The following is a 17,571-nucleotide window of genomic DNA, read 5'->3' as shown; positions in this document are numbered from 1 at the left end:
GGTCACAGAAAACGTTACAAAATCCCAGAAGTAGTACAGGATTTACATAGTGTTTGGGTTGTGAAACAAAGATGGCATCGTGCAGCCTGTAACAGCCATTAAAGATGAACACATGAGAAAGCAGAACAGTTTTACAAGGTAAGAGGGCCAAGATTCACTGGGCATAAAATGATCTGCAGTCCAAAACCTGAACTGAGAACAATGGAAATGTACTTTTCAGTCTGAACTTAACTGTGTTAGGAAAGTAATAAACCAAACAAATATAAAGCTTAAGTGGAACTTACAAAATACTCTTCAGAAAAAAGTCTGGTCCAGCAGGTAAAGAACTAGCTGTTTGATCAGATCAACTAGAGGTATCCTACACTTGTGTGATCCTGGTACATTTTAATACCAAAAATAAATCAAGGTCCTAAATAGATTAGAATAACTTGAAACATAGTCTTGACTGAAGGGGGAAAAACTACATGGACCAGACACTCAGGAAAGTATATACTACCCCCAAAATATCAATCCAGACATTATTTAAAATTTAGCCATTTATTTTCCTGTATTACCCAAGAAATGCTGAACTAGGAGTCCAGGGGATGCAAGAGACTCTGCCCTCCCAGAAATCTACAAGGTGGGAAAAGCTGGTGAGAAGCAAAGGGGAGCATGTTTGCTTCTTTTTGAAGGCTGACACTTGACTCCAGCTTTAAGCTGTTCTGCAAAACTAAGCCAGGTTTAAAAAAAAGATTTACAATGGAAACACCGATCATCTTTATTGTAACGGCAACAGTAGTTTCATTATCGTAAAGAATGTTAGAGAACTTAAATTTTCATAAGCCAAGGTAAAGTAATTGACCAGCCTCAGTAAAACCCATGGCTAGGAATCACACAGAACAATCACTTGGCTGTTATGTTAACACTCCACTCCGTGGCATAGGCTCCACACTGTGCTCAGTATCTTCAGGCTCCCTCTGCCATTCAGCCAAGTGTCCTTCCTGGTCATATTAGTGTATCGCATCTAAAAGCTCTCTGAAGTCCAAACAGGATTAAAAATCTGGGAGCATGTGCACCAGAAATCCGACTAGTTAGCTGCCTTATGTTACCTTCAAGAGGCTGGTTACAAAACATGTACTTCAGTGACAAAAAAAATGCAAAGCTTGTCAGCTGTAAGATAACTGTGAGCAACATACAGAAAGCACAAAGGGTCTAAGAAAAAAAAGAAAGAAAAATGGTAGGTCCAGTTTTTAATATCTCCACCAACAAACATGGCAGCAATCTCTGCATCGGGGTTTGAAAACCAAGGCCTGTGTATTTCAATTAAGTTTAAAAAAGGATATGGCTGCTTTGATAAAAACACATTAAAATGCCACTACAACACACCTCAAGTATCTCGTGTTTAGGGGGACATCCTGCTTTTGTTATAAAACTACAGCCCTGCTACACTGCTTTCAAACTCCATTTCCTCTCTGCTTCATCCTTTAATATTGTTCCCCACTCCACACTTGGTAGGCTCAGGGAACAGAATGACGACCAACAGAGGCAGACACATCAGAATGAGTAAATCCTCCCACACTGCAGGATGGGAGGGTGAAGAAATGGAAGTGGTTCTGGGCTTCTGATGTTCACTATTGATGGAAGTCTACTGTCCAACACCGTAGCTGGAGAGGCTTAGACACGATTACACAGCCTTTCTGAGGACAGATGGAGGGAGAGAAGAGAAGCACTTAAGCGTGACTCATGGGATCCGAGACTGACCAGAGCATTACAGGAATCCTTTGCTTCACATTTATAAAAGGACATCCCTCACCCCAAAAGAAAAAAAAAAATCTAGTCTGATGCTGTCCATCATTTTTTTTTTTTCCCCTTGGAACAACTTTACAGAAAATTTCCACAATGTCAAATAAAAACCAGAGCTTTAAAAATGGTTTTCAATTTCTCTTCCCTATTCTGCCCATCTATAGCCAACCTTGGAAGAAGTAAAACAGAACTAATGGAAATGAGCAGCTTCTAGGTTGTATATCTGAAATAATATAGAACAAACTGAGATTTGCCTAAGCAGAATTGTATTCTATCCAGGAAAGACAAAAGATCTTGCATCCTAAATGGAGGATTTTTCTAGATAAAAGATAGTGGACCACCTCTAAGTCTCTTGATTGCTTTCCATTAAAAAGTTGCATGAATCCAAGAAACACAGGTTTCCTCCCCATGTTTCCTCTTATGCAGTTTATACATATATATATTTTTTTTTTCTGAGAGAAGGTATCTCTATTGAGAAAAGTCTATTAAAGCATGGGGTTTTTTCAACCACGCATTCAAATACAGAATAACAGTTTTGAAGAACTCTTACCAGCACTGGGAAATCTATTCTACTCAATGATTTGTAAGTGTGGTTTCCACGTATCAGTCCCAAACCTTATTGCTTCACAACTGCAGTATCCCTTGAAAAAAATATATATTTAAATGGCCTGTTAAATTTGTCTCAAATGGCTTTAGGATTTGGTGGGGGAGGGAGAACGGAATGGCCAACAGAGAACAGTGACTTCAAAATATTACTGTATGAGGGTTTCCTCTTATTAAAAAAAGGATACACTGTATTAAACAGTTGAAAGTAAAGACAGCATTCAAAGCCCATGAGTCAAGCCACAGCCAAAACCGTGTTCTACCCCTAAGTATGTTTTCTTTTTCCTTTTTTCTTTTTTTTCTTTTTTTTTTTAAACAAAGATTTCCTCAACTGCCATTTAATCTTCACCAGAGGGTGCTTCCTCTTCAGATCCCTCATCCCCTGACTTCTCTGGCGGAGGGCTGGCTGATTTTTTCTTTTCTGGAGGACTTTCAGGCTCTTCATCCTCTTCTTTGGGGGATGGGGTCTTTTCTTTTGTTGTCTTGGAAGCTGTGGGGCGGCCTGCCTTCCCTTTGCCTTTCACTGGACTGGGAGTCACTGGAAAAAGAAGAAATGCTTATATGTGTTATGATCTGATACCAAAACAAGAAAGTGACATGCCTTCACACAAACAGAATTTACAAGACACTGCAGTAGCAGGTTTCATCCTGCTTTGACAGTACTGCACATGGTGTTATATTCATTCCATAAAACTGAAATTGAACTGAATGAGGACAGCTAGCTAAAAAAATAAAGAGACTCCTCCACCCTGAAAACATCCTAACGACCAACAGTCCCAGACAAAGCCACAAATTACATTTGCTCATGACATGCAGAAAATCAGACTGCAGCATATCAGTAGATGTTTGCAATTGACACAGGTTTTAATGATACATAAATACTAATTCTATCTCTTTATTAAGTAAGAATTAAAGACATTATCGTTTCATTCTGCTACTATAAATCACAGAAAGTCACAAGAAATAGCCCTTTAACACTACACTGCAATGCCTACTGGCCCCAAAACTTCTGTTAGGTCTTCAACAGCACAAAAATAACTCTAAAGTAAACTGCATAGCTCTGCACAGACTCACCTGTAGCCTTTAGCCTGGGCTTTGGCATCTTCTTTTCTTTCCTCTCTGGCTTAGACTTCTTGGAGGCCTTTTTATTTTTCTTTTTTGAACTGCCATAGTCACTATCATCATCATCTTCCATGAGAAAATCTTCATCACTTCCTGAATCTTCCAAAACAACAACAAAATTAAGTTCTCAAAGACAAGGAGAGGAAGCAAAAGAAACAAGCTGATACAGCAGTTAAACTGAGGAGTTGGAAAACTAAAGATGCTGTGACCTTATGAGCTCCCACCTGCCTGCTGTCTTAAGATCTCACAGTAGTAGGGATAAAGTATAGTACAACAGAACAGGTGACCTTTTTGATAACCTTGAAATATGCTCTATATCCTTAGAAATTCATTCAAAAACGGATTTGTGATGATCTTCCTCCTTTCTGAAATTGCACTTGCATCCACTACTTCCAAAAACTTCACGTGGTTCACTTCTGGTTGAATCAGTCTCTCCTTGTGAAACTAACTGTTCTACTTTGATTAATGAAGGATATAGCATTTTCTCCTCAGTCAAAAAGTAGCACCAATACCTCAAAACTGAAGGGGGTAACAAGAAGCAGCAAGAAACATTAAGAAATTTACAATGCTCTTCAGGGTTGCTAATGAAGAATTCCATATTTGCTGCAAACTTAAAACAAAATTTCAACACGTCAAAAATGGTAACGAATACCTGTCTGACAGACCATGCTTAACAAGTTAAGCACCAAGAATAACAACTTATATCTTTACTATCAAGTCAAAAAGGAAATTGTTCCTTTTTCTGTTTGGTCAGACCCATCAACTTACATCTGCTACTAGGCTCACATGACAAGGGTTTAAACTTCTGACATCTGTCAGGACAATCCCATTTACTCACTCTCTTGGAACTGTGCCTCATCATCCTCTTGTTCTTCCTCCTCACTACCCACATCATCCATGAGCATCTCTCGTTGTTTGGAAGCTGCTTTGGATGCTGCCTGTCTCTGCTGACGCACGTTTTTGTGGTCTTCTTTCTCATCCTCACTGTCCTCTGCGGCACAAAGTCATCGTGTTATAACGAAGATGGAAAACACTGGCCAGCACATCTTTGTCAAGCAGTGAGCAGGCAAGACAAAATCTACTTTGTAGACTATCCGTAATAAGTGCACACACAGTACAGAACTACTGCAATGCAATAGAGGGAACTAATACAACAATCAATATTCGTACTAGTTGAACATTACACTTCACATAACTTCTTCAAAACCATTAGAATTATTCCTGCAATTGCTTCTTTACCTGCAGGCCTTTTCCTGGATTTAGAAGCTCTCTTATTCTTGTCTGGTTTGGCCTTTTTTCCTTTTTTGCTTTTTTGAGAACTCTCATAGTCACTGTCAGCTTTGCCATCGTCTGCTCCTAAGTCATCATCTTCACTGCCAAAATCTTCATCTGGAAAGGAAACATAAGAATTCAGCTTCCTCTACGACCAAAGAACAGATGAGAATCCCAGGGAGGAGGACAACATCCATCTCTCCATCCGTGAGGACAACTTATAGCAACATCATTCCACATAAAACCTATCTGTTGCCCCCAACCAGGGCTGGAAGTAACACGCAGCAGAGGCAGCATCCAGGTTCAGCTAACAGTGTTAGAAGAGCGCGTGCACCTCTAAAGAGAATTTCCCTTCTGTGTCAAATCTTACTCCTGGAAGATTCTCACAGATTGCCCTTCATTTTGAAGATAACATTATCAGTGCAGTATGATTCGTTACCTGCTGAGTGCGAATCATCTTTCTTACTCTTCACATCTTTTTCCTCTGAATCCTCACTGAAAAGGAGAGAAAGATTGCTTAACTCTTCTTTCAGTTACTTGCTATATAGCAAATAACAATTTTCAGAGAGCAAATCAATTTCTATTCCAGGAATACCCTCTTTTCCTGAACATCACCACATTATACTTCAGCGTTACTCAGAAGCATATGTAGTTATGGTTGGAAAGGAAGTTCAAACCGTATCACATTGAGTCAAGGAAACCAACCAGGAAATAAGAAGGATAAGATAACCCATGCATTTTTCTCTACAGCCTACTAGCAATCCAGATGCCGTGCATTTTACTATTTTGAAGTTATATATGCTAATACAGGGTCAAATCTATAAAAAGTAATATAGTTTTATTCTGGCTATACGTATAGAGTTGCCCCTTGTTTTTATCTCATTGTTTTCTTTGGAAACCTTCACTCAGTTTGAGCAGTTCACTTGAATACATTTGGGCTGCAAGCTCCCAACCTGAACTCTGGCAGACTTTCACCATCCCTTGCAGAGGTTTCAGTCCCTATTACAGACTACCCCATCAAGTAGGTGCTACTGCTTCTGTGCTTATCCAAATCCTTATCACTTGTCATTTTTAACGTCCAGAGAGGGTTTTCCTTCCAGCACACATACAGAGAATGAATGCTTTAAGCAGGAACGGTGAACTCTCTGTGCAAGGCCAATGATGTACAACGTATGTTTCAGGAAAGGCTGAACTGCAACTTTTGCCAAAGGTCAAGAAGCACAGCTCCAACTGCTGTGGTCTGCTAACACAACATTTCTCAAGAACATCCATAGTTTAGATAACATATTACACTACAGTCCCTCAGGCACATTTGATTTCAGTCTTACAGACAACTGAGGATTTAAAATCACTTCAATATGTGCATTTGTTTCACATTCAGACTCTGTGCAGTGCTTGTAATATAAATAGAAGCGTTCTTACATACTTAAATATCACCTTAGTTAATAGGACATCACGGTCAACCACTTAGTTGCTTTGGGAACTCCCTAGCCCAGTTTCTTTATATAACATCACATGTACTAAAATCTTTATTTCAGGTGTTACAGGCAAGCACTTCTCTGGAGGTTTGACCTCTTGAATTTCTTTAAGCGTTGCATGAGCAGAACAAATACACTGGTCTAAGCAAACCACAGCAATCTGCCAAGCAACAGATGAACTAATAATAAATAAATGTAGTAGATACCCTTAGTACTTGCATAACATCACTTCTGCATTAAATTTTTACCCCTCGTTTGTGCCAGAACAGTGCAACACGAGTCAAGAGCAGCAGCAGGAAATGACTGCTTGGCTTTTCTTTCCTGAAACCACTTTCAAGATAAGAAAACGTGAAATTCACATCTTTGGGAAAATTAGAAGCCATGGTGAAAACTGCCTCACTCTCCCAGTTTATAATAGCAAGTAAAAACGTTCCCTCCTGCCTACATTCAGCTTCCACCTTAGAGCACAGGAACATCAAGGGAGAGAAAGATGGAGAGAAACATCTTAAGCATACCTTGTGGTAAGTTATCTATATTCCACCAAACAATGCAAGACAGTTAAGAGATAACCAGCTGGCAGAACCTCCATCCCTGAAAGCAGTCAATTGATTTAATAGGTCTCTTCCTATCATGTTTCTTACAGCAACCATTTGCTGATCACAGCTATTGCAAATGCAAGATACCCTCCTCACCCTACAGGAAGGGCTTGCACTATTAGCAGGGCATCACTTAGAAAGCAGACATTTCATACTGCCACAGCAATTTAGTTATCAAAACAAGTTACTCAGTTTCTGAATTAGACAAAATAGGAAATGAAAAAACAAAGAGCCACAAAACTAACAAATGGCCCCTACTGCCACAGTCACTGTACCTGCCCTATTTAATCTTCAAGCACAGAAATGCTCTGAGCATACTGAAAGCACATGGAGAATGGAAGGCACCCAGCCACTAACTTACCTGGAGATAACTGCACCAGCTGCCAATCTTTGTAACTCGTATCACTTTCCTTGCCATTCCAATTGCGTAGCTCTGGAAGGCTATTTTAATGCCAAAGTGCTAGTGACAAGTAGTTTACACATGATTTCCCTGCCAACTTCAATAAAAAAGAACCACCTCAATGTCCAAGCTGGTTATGCAAGCTTTGTGATCGAGAGCTCTGTATCTTACATTGCACGCTTTGAGTTCCACTTACAATCATTCCTCTTAGAAGATACAGCTCCCCACATACAGGACAAGGTTTGGAGACACGTTCTTAACAGATGAAGGGCTTCTTTTACCTGTCTTCCTGAGAATTCTTCCCAGATCTCCTCTTATTTTTAGCCTCTCGGGGAGACGAACGGATTTTCTTGGATGGGGGACCTGAATCTCTCCCATAATCTTCATCTAGATGGGACAGTACAAAATGGTTTTGAATCAAACTCCTACTTCCCAGCAAAATGACTTCCTTAGCCATCTGAAATTGACCATTTCAAACACATAAAAAGTAGCTCTTAAGAAAAAAATAAAGATAAAACCACGAAGCTACAAAGAAAACTTCACAGAAGCAAAGCCCTGCCTCAAACCAGTGATTTACCTTTTCTTCTGCCAACAGCACAGTAACAGCACTGCACACAATCAAATCTGAATCAGAAGTGTTGGGAAACACACAATGCCTCATGGGAGAAAGCAGTATCTTAACTTTACAGCCAGTTAGGTACACAAACCATTAAGGAAATCTATTGGAGGTTAACATCCATTCATATCTCTGTATGCTTTTAACAGCAACAACTTTATTTACTGTCCCATGGTGGAAACAGTATCAGTGCACAGCAGTTCAGTGTAAGATTTTACAACCCTTACACAATACCTTACACAATACAGCCGGGCATATTTGTTTCCAATAATTATCAGTGTAACCACCCTTAGGAAACAGTAGCAGTGCATCTATTTTCTAAGAACAGAAAACATATTCCATCCTGCTTCCAGAAATATTTCATTAATTCAGACTGAACATGCAGTGACTTTTTATTTTTCTTGTAGGTGCAATTCACAACTATGCCCAACATTATGGAATTAAATGAAGCCTTCTAAGGCAAATTGAAAGCACATTTAACTATAGAAAAATGCAGCACCAAGGGATTTTTGCCACAGAACATAACATAGACCAAGGAAGACGGCTGCTGCCAACCGCCTGAAGGCACTCCAACAATACAAGCGTTAAATAACAAGATTTCTATCACCATTGTTTGTTTAATACCAAACATATGAGAATCATTATATTTTCAAATGCTCATTAACAGTTCAGAGACTGCGGAGTAGAAACTCCCCAGAATTCAGGTTAAAGATGTGACTATAAGCAAGGTAATTAATATGCAAAGCCATAAACGAACCGCTGCAGCCCAAAGATATGATATTGTTAAGAACAAAGTCATTTACCAGCATCGTCTGATTCCTGAAACTGGGAGTAATCGACCACCTTCCTGTTCCTGTTAGAAAGGGGAGGGGGGGGAAAACAAGTCAGTCAGCAGTTCACAATCTCAGAGGTACAACAGCTTTATTTAAGCAACAAGAAAGTACCACACTCCTGTTTCCAGTGCAGGATCTGTAGACCACAAAGCAGCCCAAGAGGACCTACACAAATAAGCCATCTATGCCTCTGAAGGCACAAAAGAAAACACAGTATATACAAGCATTTATCTAAGACTGAATTCCAGCCTGAGAACCGAAAGGTGCTTTCTGATCAGCAGTGCTCCCTTACGGCTCACGACTGCTGAGACAAGAAGCCACCTCACCCCGTGTCATGCAGCTCTTTCATTATTAAATCTACACATACATCAAATGCATCGTTATTACAGCTATTGTGGTAAAAGCACTATTTAAAGGCAGTCCAAATCCAAAGAGTCAAGGGAAGCACGCATCGACCTGAGGTTTCTTAAGACAGAGCTCCCCCTAACACCATCACACAGCTGTGATATTTAAGAGCAGGATTCCAGATTAGGAACAAAAAACAAGCACAAGCAAATGAACGTATCATGCTGACAATTTATTACATATTTTGGATATTAAAAGTGCCTCTTAGTGAGGGAGGCTTGCTGAAATAAACCGAAGCTTTCAACAGGTGCCAGTCCACAGGTGAGGCAGAAATAACCACCACTTCCATGTACCACTGCATACAAAACCTCAGTGCTTTTCATTCAAACACTACAGTGTGGCTTTCCTGTGGTCAATGAAATGTCATGAACAAAGTGGAACACTTTGCAGAGTGACTTGAAGCATGAAGAAAGGATCTGTGTGTGCTGCTGAATGACCTGTCACGTGCAAAATGAATCAAAAAAATAGCAATTATTTTCATTTTTACTCTTGAAGTAAAATCTTAACGTGACACTTCTAGTAACAGATCAAACCATGCATTTCCATCAATTAACTCTCACAATTGACTAAGTAATGATTTGGGAAGAGTGTACTGCAATCTTCTCAAAGCTCCCAGTACCTCCTAGCTGCTCTCTTTCAGATCTCTGCTCCTCACAGCTCGCTATAATCACACTTGCTCTCCTACCTTCTCCTTGAGGTTCTCCTTTTCCCCACGTGTCCTCCTTCTCTAACATCTGCAGTTCACTGCTGGCTTTTGGCTGCTTTGTCAATCAGTTACTCTGACACCCTAATTAATATGTATGACAGCCCTAACAACAGTTAAAGCTGTTTCCAAACAGAACGTTGGGAAAGGCTGTGCATGCATTTTACCCCACCTGCATTTCTGAGCAGCAGGTGAGCACGGACCAGTTCTCTCCTTACCCCATCAGCACCCTCTCTGCCCTCTAACCAGCACCAGTTGTGCAGTTATGAGGTGTCGTTAACACAGCAAAATGCAACAGCACACAACAAACACATCCAGAAGCCACCAATGCCCCAACTAGCCAACAAAACCTGTTTCTTGAACTTGCTTTTAACTGAGGGGGAGAGATGAAGCAATCTGCCTCCATCACACACACTGCAAAGAGAACCAACACAAACCCCCTCCAGCACATAAAGCACTGTGCTCTTCCCTTCTCCTGAGCTGCAAGCAGGATTGTTGGGTTTCCCATTCCAGAACTGAACTGCACTTTGGTTAATACCACACATGGTTGATAAGACTGCCCCCAGACTCAGCGTTGTGTTCTGGTTGCCCTTCCACTTGAAAATCCACTCAATTAGTGACCAACAGCAGAGCAGCAGCCTTCCAACAGAGGAAGCTGCATAATTACTTGATTTCAAGCCTACACAAAGCCTCTTAAAGCTCCAACAACAATTAAAAAAACCCACCAACAACACAGCTAACAAAAGAAGGCAAGACCAGTCATCAGATTTCTGCAGGTTGAATCCCAGCCAAGCTTCAGGTTAAACATGAGTACAAAGTACAGCAGCAGTGCCCTACAGAGCACAGCCTGAACACAGTACAATGCCCATTCAGGAATACTATACCAGCAAGGCATGCACCACCCAACTCAACCTCCTGGGGACTCCTGTCCACACATGGGAAGCTAGGATTATTTTGGTAAGCATATGAAGAATGATGAAGTTGCTAAGTGAGATGTTTGATTTGGTCCAAGTTTTAGGTGTCATGCTTTTCTTGATAAAGGTAAACAGGGAAAAGTTGGTACAACTGCTGCATATTCAGTTCCAGCAGCTTTGTAACACAGTGCTTTCAAACATCACTTAACTAACAAGCAGGATGGAAACTGCAATATTGTCACCTTGTAGTAACCTGGTCACACACAGCTTAATCTTGCTTATTTCAGTTACGGGCCCACACTGAATCACATATTTAAAGTTGTATCAATCAGACAAAACAACAAGATATAAATTGCCTATGTCCTTTCTCTAAGCACTGTACATGATGTGTTTTTAGTCTGAAAGTAAATTCAGCTATTCTCTCATTACCTGCCCTGCAGGAGCAGGAATATTCGTACCACAAATAAGAAATCACTATGGCAGAAGCAAACAAGAATGAAACAGTATCTGTACTGATATGACTCAGAAGACTTCCCAAGAGAACCAGAGAAGCTCAGGAGCAGAAACAAAACAAACTGCTCTCCCATTTGCCATTCTTCTCACTCCTCACTCATCATTCACCCAATTTAGATATACTCCTGTTTTACTTTAGAACTGCCAGCAGCACGTTGTGCAATGCTGAGTAACTACACGTTTACAAAGATTGCATCTTCCACTACACTGATGTGATAACAGCTAACTTCACTGGAGATGAGATCCAGGGAAAACAAACAAACAGCCCAAACACACCAACTCGCTGTTTTTTTCAATGAGGAGTAGTTTTTGCCACTAGCAGGCAATAAAAACATGTTACAGCAAGCAACCATACAAAAATAAACTGTTAAATTCAGTTAGACTGAGCATAAAAAGGTAGACTACAAGACAGCTGGGACAGGTGGTGTTCAATCAGGTTTAAAACAGACCATAAAATTTTAAGATAACTTATTTGCTCATACAGCTGATTATTTAAAGTGTACATACGAGAATGAGCTGGGGGAGGAAAGGCACAGAGAAAAGTCCTGAGAGATAAAGTTTTTCATAGCAGCTGTCAGTTCTGCATCTCTGGAATACAGATCAACTCACCCAGAAGCACAATGGCACATTACATTAAAAGCACTCTAGTAACTTAATAAGAATTCAGAACTGCACAGCAGAGTTTTGACAACTCATACTTGAAGTGTTTCAGACTGAAATCAGTTTTAATACGACAGAAAACAACATCAGTACTTAAAGGAATCACTAAATGCCTAAAGGACTGAGTCTGGACTGTAGAATATCTCATCTCCAGCTAACCTGGTCCCTCCAACAGCAGTGTTCAGAAGTTGTTGTGTCAGCACACAAAATAATCACAAGTTAAAACACTTTAGTTTCTCTAAGGAAATGTTTAAATCCCTCCATATTTCCACAGGCACTGAAGTCCAAGATTAAAAAAAAAATACATATGCCACTGAAAAGCAAAGCTAAGAGGAGTCCTCAGAAAGCTCATAGCCAGCCTCATCTAGCAAGGAAGAGGAATGTTCAGGTCAAGGATTATCAGTAGAAATAACAACCCACTCTTCTCGTACAACTTGAGAAGTAAAATGGATGAGAGATTAAGTGGTTACTGATTGCTTTGTTTTGTTTTAAATTACAGCATGTAATTAATATAACCATCCACCAAAGCTTTTGTGAAGAGGTGCAGCCTGCCTTCATGCTCCAGGCCTGGCACACGCAGGGTCAGTTTCACTTGCTGGTTCTCATTCCAGTGGGCAGAGCTGCCCTACTTGGAGGGCAACGTTACCAATAAACACTGCCACTAACAGCACCACTTCTGTGCCTTTTTATAAAGAGACAGCAAAGAAGATGGGTAGGAAATACTCTCAGGGGCATTTTCAAAGCTGTGCAAAACAAACACGCAGTGCTACACTTTGGCCTTAAATAAAAAGAAACTTACAGCTGTGCATCAGCAGTTGAAATGCTGAAGCCTAGTGACAGCTACGTACCAAACACACAGCACTATGGAGTTAGTCTGCACTAAAACTGGCACAACTGCACTGAGACAAGACTCACCAACTAGAGGTTCCCAATTACAGAGGTCACTGTTTGGGTCTGGACTTGACACTGCTAAGACTAGGCACTGCTCCTGGCATCTGCAGAATTCTTAGGGATACACATGACTTGAAACTCCATAAAGCAATTTATGTAGCAACGATTTCAGCAGCTTTGTGCCCATGCTCCTTTTGAACTTCACTACAAATGAGAAGACTTTAAAGCACGATATAGAAGCCTACTAAGAAAAATAAAAACAAAAACCCAAGAAATCAGAAGCTTGTTCTGCAACAAGTGTTGCAGAGTAAAAATCAAGTTACCACCAACTTCTACCTTGCTTCTCATTTCTCAACGTTGCAGGTCTTCAGAGCAACACCAACTACTCACATTAAAAGCCAACCCCCACAGAAAGCATTACTTTTCTGCTATCCCATGCAAGTTACCCAGAATTCCACTGCTTACCCTTGGTTCAAGTGCAATCCTGGCAGTTTATATTTAATAAATGCATTTTCTTTCCTGCAACGTTATTGCCAGTGCAAGACTGGAAGTTCATAACGAAGAATAGCTCAGTATGTAAAGCTATAAACTTCTGAAACACTGACAGAAATCTATTCATAACAGGCATTAATCTTCAAACAAACCAACCAACCACCCTGGCATTTAGTGCTTGCTCACACCTTTCCATTTTGCAATGCCTGAGGGAAAGAAGCACCAACAAGTGAAAGTGACCAGCGTGGAGCAGCAGACGTGGGAACTCTCCCAAACCAAGCACCACAATTCTCACTTTAAACACTTTAAGTGATGCTGTGTATATATACATAAAAGCTCAATATTTTTTACATCACTTGTGCTCATCAATGACATACTAACATAGCCACCAGCTCTAATGAAATCCTGCAATGAGCAGTTAATTAGCCACATGAGGTAAGGTTTGCTAACTTAGGTTCCTTTATTCTCACTATTTGCCATCTTCTAACAATAGTGCAGATACCATCATTAGCCACCCAGGAGTTGTCTAATTCAATAGAAAGTATTTGGCTCTGAATTAACAAGCACAAAACCTGTAAATACATGGGCTTTAATAATACTTAACAACTACAAGAAACTGAATTCAACAACCAGACTCAGTTTTAAGGAAGACTTCTACTGCCAAGCAGAAATTGGGGATATCTGCTGGGTCTTATGAAGTTCATTGTTTTAGTTGTGTAAACACTCAACAGAAAACTAACAGACATGATCAATGAATTAAAAAGACCACTATGTCTGGTTCTGATGAGGAACTTCTCACCAGACTCACACAATATCAACAATAAGAAATCCAGAAAAGTTATGATTTTAGAAGTCAGGGATTTTAACCTACGAGGAGGATTCTCCAACCACTGCCAATGTAGTAGCCACAGTTTGTGCCTGAAAGAAAGGGCAATGAAATACAGCTGGGTAGCTGATAGCTACACCTATTGCAGGCACGTGCCAAAGGGTGCTCTGCTGCTAACAGCATGCTGGACTTTGGCACTCAGTTCTGCTGCACACTAGTGCCTGTCAACTGGGAGTAAGACAGGTGGAGCTTCTTGCAACACTGCAAGATTTTATGGATTTTTATTTGTTTGTTTTATAAAAGGTTTCTTATGAAGGTACTCAATACCAGAAGCCTTAAAAACTGACTTGTTAAAGACAGACATTCCTTACCTACAGCAAAACTGCAGTGCTGGCAAGCAAATCAGCAGCAGAACACACACTGAAGCATCACACTGAGTAGTACAGTCACATCAGCACTCTATTGCAGGACACAGACACTGTCATTCAACATCAGACCACCAGTCCACTTACCCCAACACCCTGCCTTGCAAAAGACCAAAAACTGATGCTGCAGAGCAAGGTGTTCACTCTGTTCACCACCTCTCAGACCTGAGGACATTCCCTAGGGCTGGAGCTCTGCTCACCCTTCCTTTTGCAGGCAGCCACACACTGCTGATCAGCCAAACAAACCAACCAGCTGCAACAACTGCTTCACAGATCAGCATGACAAATGCCCTGACTTCAGAAAGTAGTCCTACTCTGTTTTGTAAACTCTCACATATTAGAGATGTTTAATATTAAAGTTATAGGTGGTAAATTTGTATGTATAAATAGCTTCTAGCCTATATTTATAGAATGGTTCAGGTTGGAAGGAACATTTAAGATCATCCCGTTGCAACCCCCCTGCATAAAATAAATCTTAGGACTGCCATAAGCTACATACTTATTATTAATTAATATACAGTTGAACTTGATGATCTTAAGAGGTCTTTCCCAGCCTTAATGACTCTATGAAACCAAATGAGGTTAATCCCATAGCCCAGATCAGGCTAACACGGGATAAAAAGCACAGCAATTATTACTTAAAAAGCACAGCAATTATTACTTAAAGCATCTTGACATTGAAAAAGAACCTAAATAAGCCAGCACGGTCAAAGAACATGAGGAATCACCTTACCTCTTCAAGAGAGAGGATTTAAACTACGAGCTCACCCTCCTCGCACTATCCAGAGGGAAGTAAAGAACCCGCTCCCGCCCCTTGGCGATGCACAGCAAGCTCCGCGCGTTTCTAAAGCTCACATAGGATCCCCCCCGCCCCCGGGACCCAACGCCGCAGGCACAGCGCTGTGTCTCGACGGAGGCCCCCGCCTCGCCCACCGCCGGCACAGCCGAGAGCCCGGCCCGAGCAGCGGGGCCCGGGCGGGGCGAGGGCGTGCGCTGAGCGCGCGGATCCCGCGGGGGCGGCTCTTTGCGGCTCCGCCCCCGGGATCGCGGTGCTGCTCCGCTCCCCCGCACGGCCCCGCTCCCCCCCCCCCTCCCCAAACCCCCCCCACCCCACGTCCCCGTGCGCTCCGCAGCGCGGAAATGGCGCCGCGCTCCGCGGCCCCACGCGTGTCCGTGCGCGAGGTGCCGCGCTCAGCCCTTTCCACGCAGCGAGCGGCGCTGCCCGCCCCCTTCTTCCCCACCCCCACGGGGCCTGCGTACCCCCTCCAATTCAAAAGATATTAAAAACCGTGTATGCATATATAGACACACGCACACGCAAAGGAAGAGAGACGGAGACAGCGGCCCACGCTGCACCCGCGCGGCCTCCCCGCCCCCTCCACCCCGCACACACGGCCCCCCCAGCACGGCCGGGCCCGGCCTGCCCCCCTCCCCGCCCCCACGCCCGGCCCGCGCTCGGGGCCTACACGGCGGGCCTACACACGGCCCCGCAGCCGGGCCCTGAGGCGGGAGCGCGGCCTCCAAGGACTCACCTGACAGGCCTGGACATTTTCCCCGGCTCTTCGGGCCCGGCCCGGGGGACGTCTCCCGCAGCCGAGGAGGGGGGAGGGAAAGAAGGAAAAAACGATGAGCCCCGCAACGCTCGCTCGGCGCCGCCTGTCCCCTCCCTGCAGCGCTGGGCCCTGCGCTTCAGGCCGCGCCTCTCCGCCCGCTCAGGGCCGCAGCCTCCGGCCCGCGCCCGCCCGTGGGAGGGTCCACGCTGCTGTGCGTGGGCCTGGCACCCCCGGGCCCGGTCAGTCCGCCGCCGCTCCGCCGATTCCCCCCCGCAAAATGGTCGCGTTCGCACCGCTGAGAGGATGCGAGCGGGGGGCGGTGCAGCCTAGCCCGCTGGCACCACCTCCCGCGCAGCTCATTGGCTGAGGTGGGAGGCCGGCCGCGTTTCATTGGTCAGTTCGAACCATCACGGCGGGCAGACCCCGCCCACTCGCCCCGCGGGGAAGGGGGGTGAGGACGCCCCGCATGCTCAAGCTGCTCTGAGTCACAGAGCGGGCTGAGGCGCTGGCGGCAGATTCGCCACCGGCTCCGCCGCTCCGGGTGCCGCTCCCCCGCAACGCTCCCCGCATCCACCATCACACCTCCGCCTCGGATGACGAGCTTGAATTTTCTTCGGAGCTCAGGCGGTCGGGGGACCGGCGGGGAGCTATCGGCAGATTCGCCGCGCGGGGCCCGGCGTGCCGTTGGAGGAAAAAGGCGGGGAAGCGCCGCGCCGCCCCACAGCGGCCTCCAGAGCACCGCCTCCGCGCGGCCGAGCCCACGCGGGATGCTCCCGGTGCTCTCCCTGAGGCCCCGAGGTGCCGCTGTCCCGAGGAGCTCATCCGTAGCCCGTCCTCGCGGCGCACCTGCAGCTTAAAGCCGCGCGGTTAGAGCAGGCAGCGGCCTTTGTCATGTAAGTGTGCCCGCGGGCCGGGCCGGGCCGGGCCTCCTCCCGCCGAGGGCTCTACCGAGAGGGAACACTTAAACACAGCCCCGCGGGGCATCACGATGAGAAAAGGAGGTGCTTTTCGCAGGTGGAGAGATAAAACGTACCCGCAGTGCATCGCTGAAGCGGTGGGGTTGGAAGGGACCTCTTTTGAGATCCTCGCATCCAACTCACTGCTAACGTGGCAGCTTCTGGAGCAGCTCGGCTCTGCACTGGGGGGTTTGCAGGGACTCGTTGCTCGGTTCCATTCAAAACGTTTTGGTGAGGTTAATTGAGAAGGGAGTGCAGCACGGTCAGCTTTCACCAAAGCATAGGAGTCATTGGACATCATCTCATTCCTTGCATGAGCTTAATTTGTCCCCTTTGGAATTGCTGCCGTTTTCCTGATCCGTTCAGATCTGTCCTGTCCTTCGTGCAAGTCAATACTCATGAAAATCCAGCTGATCAGGGAAGAAAGAGGGGCATTCAGAGCCAGCCTCCAACTGCACTGCACGAGCTAATGAGCCATAAGGAGGAAGGCCTGTTAACAAACAGCCACATCAAGGAATTCTTTTCTTCCTC

General features: G+C 44.0%; 1 protein-coding gene across 2 annotated transcripts; it reads right to left on the bottom strand.

The window, feature by feature from the left end:
- Positions 1-741: 741 nt before the first annotated feature.
- NUCKS1 (nuclear casein kinase and cyclin dependent kinase substrate 1) lies at positions 742-16,123 on the bottom strand. 2 transcript variants are annotated; one of them, XM_065740428.1, is made up of 8 exons: positions 16,064-16,123; positions 8,673-8,722; positions 7,535-7,640; positions 5,219-5,274; positions 4,747-4,896; positions 4,346-4,498; positions 3,460-3,606; positions 742-2,923 (listed from the first exon to the last, which is right to left on the bottom strand). In XM_065740428.1, the coding sequence occupies exons 1-8, from the start codon at positions 16,078-16,080 to the stop codon at positions 2,724-2,726; spliced, it is 879 nt and encodes a 292-aa protein (XP_065596500.1). In that variant the 5' UTR covers positions 16,081-16,123; the 3' UTR covers positions 742-2,723. The 2 variants fall into 2 exon arrangements, with proteins under 2 accessions (XP_065596500.1, XP_065596501.1); XM_065740429.1 differs by lacking the exons at positions 7,535-7,640; positions 8,673-8,722 and having other exon boundaries at positions 16,064-16,102.
- Positions 16,124-17,571: the final 1,448 nt, after the last annotated feature.

The sequence above is a fragment of the Cyrtonyx montezumae genome, unplaced genomic scaffold, assembly GCF_038088225.1.
Source record: "Cyrtonyx montezumae isolate F1298 unplaced genomic scaffold, pur_monq_1.0 scaffold_26, whole genome shotgun sequence".
Lineage (NCBI taxonomy): Eukaryota > Metazoa > Chordata > Aves > Galliformes > Odontophoridae > Cyrtonyx > Cyrtonyx montezumae.
This window is presented reverse-complemented; position numbering and strand designations above follow the sequence as displayed.

What these genes read in the sequence shown, in the direction of transcription:
- NUCKS1 (XM_065740428.1), bottom strand. An exon ending in TCAGGAATCAGACGATGCTG is followed by an intron (nt 7,641 to 8,672) that starts GTAAATGACTTT and finishes TGTCCCATCTAG; the next exon opens with ATGAAGATTATGGGAGAGAT. An exon ending in ATCCAGGAAAAGGCCTGCAG is followed by an intron (nt 4,499 to 4,746) that starts GTAAAGAAGCAA and finishes TTTGTGCCGCAG; the next exon opens with AGGACAGTGAGGATGAGAAA.